At 59.6% G+C, this 1,045-nt stretch overlaps 1 protein-coding gene across 1 annotated transcript in view; it reads right to left on the minus strand.

The window, feature by feature from the left end:
• CEP104 (centrosomal protein 104kDa) overlaps window positions 1-1,045 on the minus strand; it is a 36,441-nt gene that overhangs the window by 20,532 nt on the left and 14,864 nt on the right. Inside the window, exon 3 of the mRNA XM_014546190.1 lies at window positions 17-146. Within this exon, the coding sequence (XP_014401676.1) occupies window positions 17-129 (113 nt within the window). The 5' untranslated portion in view covers window positions 130-146. The remainder of the gene's footprint in view (window positions 1-16; window positions 147-1,045) is intronic.

The following is a 1,045-nucleotide window of genomic DNA, read 5'->3' on the forward strand; positions in this document are numbered from 1 at the left end:
CCCTCGCCCAGCCCACCTTGGCGACCTCCACCCGCGGACGGTCGGAGCGTGGATCATTAGTTCCCGGGCGCTGAAGCCGTCCTCGTGCCCAGATGAGCTGACGACGACGAATCCGATCTTGTGGGGCATCCTGTGCGCTGGGGCTGCTGGGAAGAGCAGAAAACGCTTCTTTAAAATACGGGAACTTAGTAACGTATTTATAACAGCGATAAGTTATCGCGTTGGAGCTGCTAGTTCAGGCCTCGCTCACACACAAAGTAATTCTCAATGTCTTCACAGTGTCTCCACCGCTGGGCCAGAATCCTGTTTCTCCTTAAGCACCTTTAATAGTCGCATCCTTTAGCCACACCCCAATGTCTCACGTAACACATGGCGGTTTATAAAGGGGGCCCTCCGGTACAAGGTGGAAGGGCTCTGGAAGGGGGTGGCCAAAACGGAGTCCTCAGACACCCTGGGAGGTTGCCCCTGCCGTGCCCAGGCATTTCCCCTGCCTGGTCCCTAAGCGCCAGTCCTGTGTTTTGGATTTATGGAGGCAACGTGGTATCGTGGCCACATCCTCCCCGGGGTCTTAACAGGTCCTGTTTTTCAGTCTTAGCGACACAGCGGAGGGTGTTGGCACTTGACCACCGACAGCTGGGCACAGACTCTGCCTGCGTGGCTCGCAGCTGGGTGACCCTGGCCTGGGCCTGGCCGTGCCTCAGTTTCCCTGTCTCTGGAGTTGGGGGGACAGCTGCCCCTGTGTCCGCTGTCATGCAGGTTTGAAGGACGGGCCCTCAAGGCCTTGCCCACCGTAGTGCCAAGGGCAGGGGGGGGGGGGCGGGGAGGAGCGAGTCTACCGTGCGAGTAGGACTTCAAATCTGTACGGATTCGAGATCCACCATCGCACTCAGCCGAGAACAGGGAGAAACCCGGCTAGGAAGCAGCAGGTCCTGCTCCTAAAGACGAGGCCGGACCTGGGGGTCCCGAGCTGAGGGGGGCAACTTTGATCCCCAGGAAGTGTGGCCGGGCAGGGCTGGGGTGGCACATTGGGTGTGGACCCGAGGTT

Source organism: Myotis brandtii, unplaced genomic scaffold, assembly GCF_000412655.1.
Source record: "Myotis brandtii unplaced genomic scaffold, ASM41265v1 scaffold434, whole genome shotgun sequence".
Classification (NCBI taxonomy): Eukaryota; Metazoa; Chordata; class Mammalia; order Chiroptera; family Vespertilionidae; genus Myotis; species Myotis brandtii.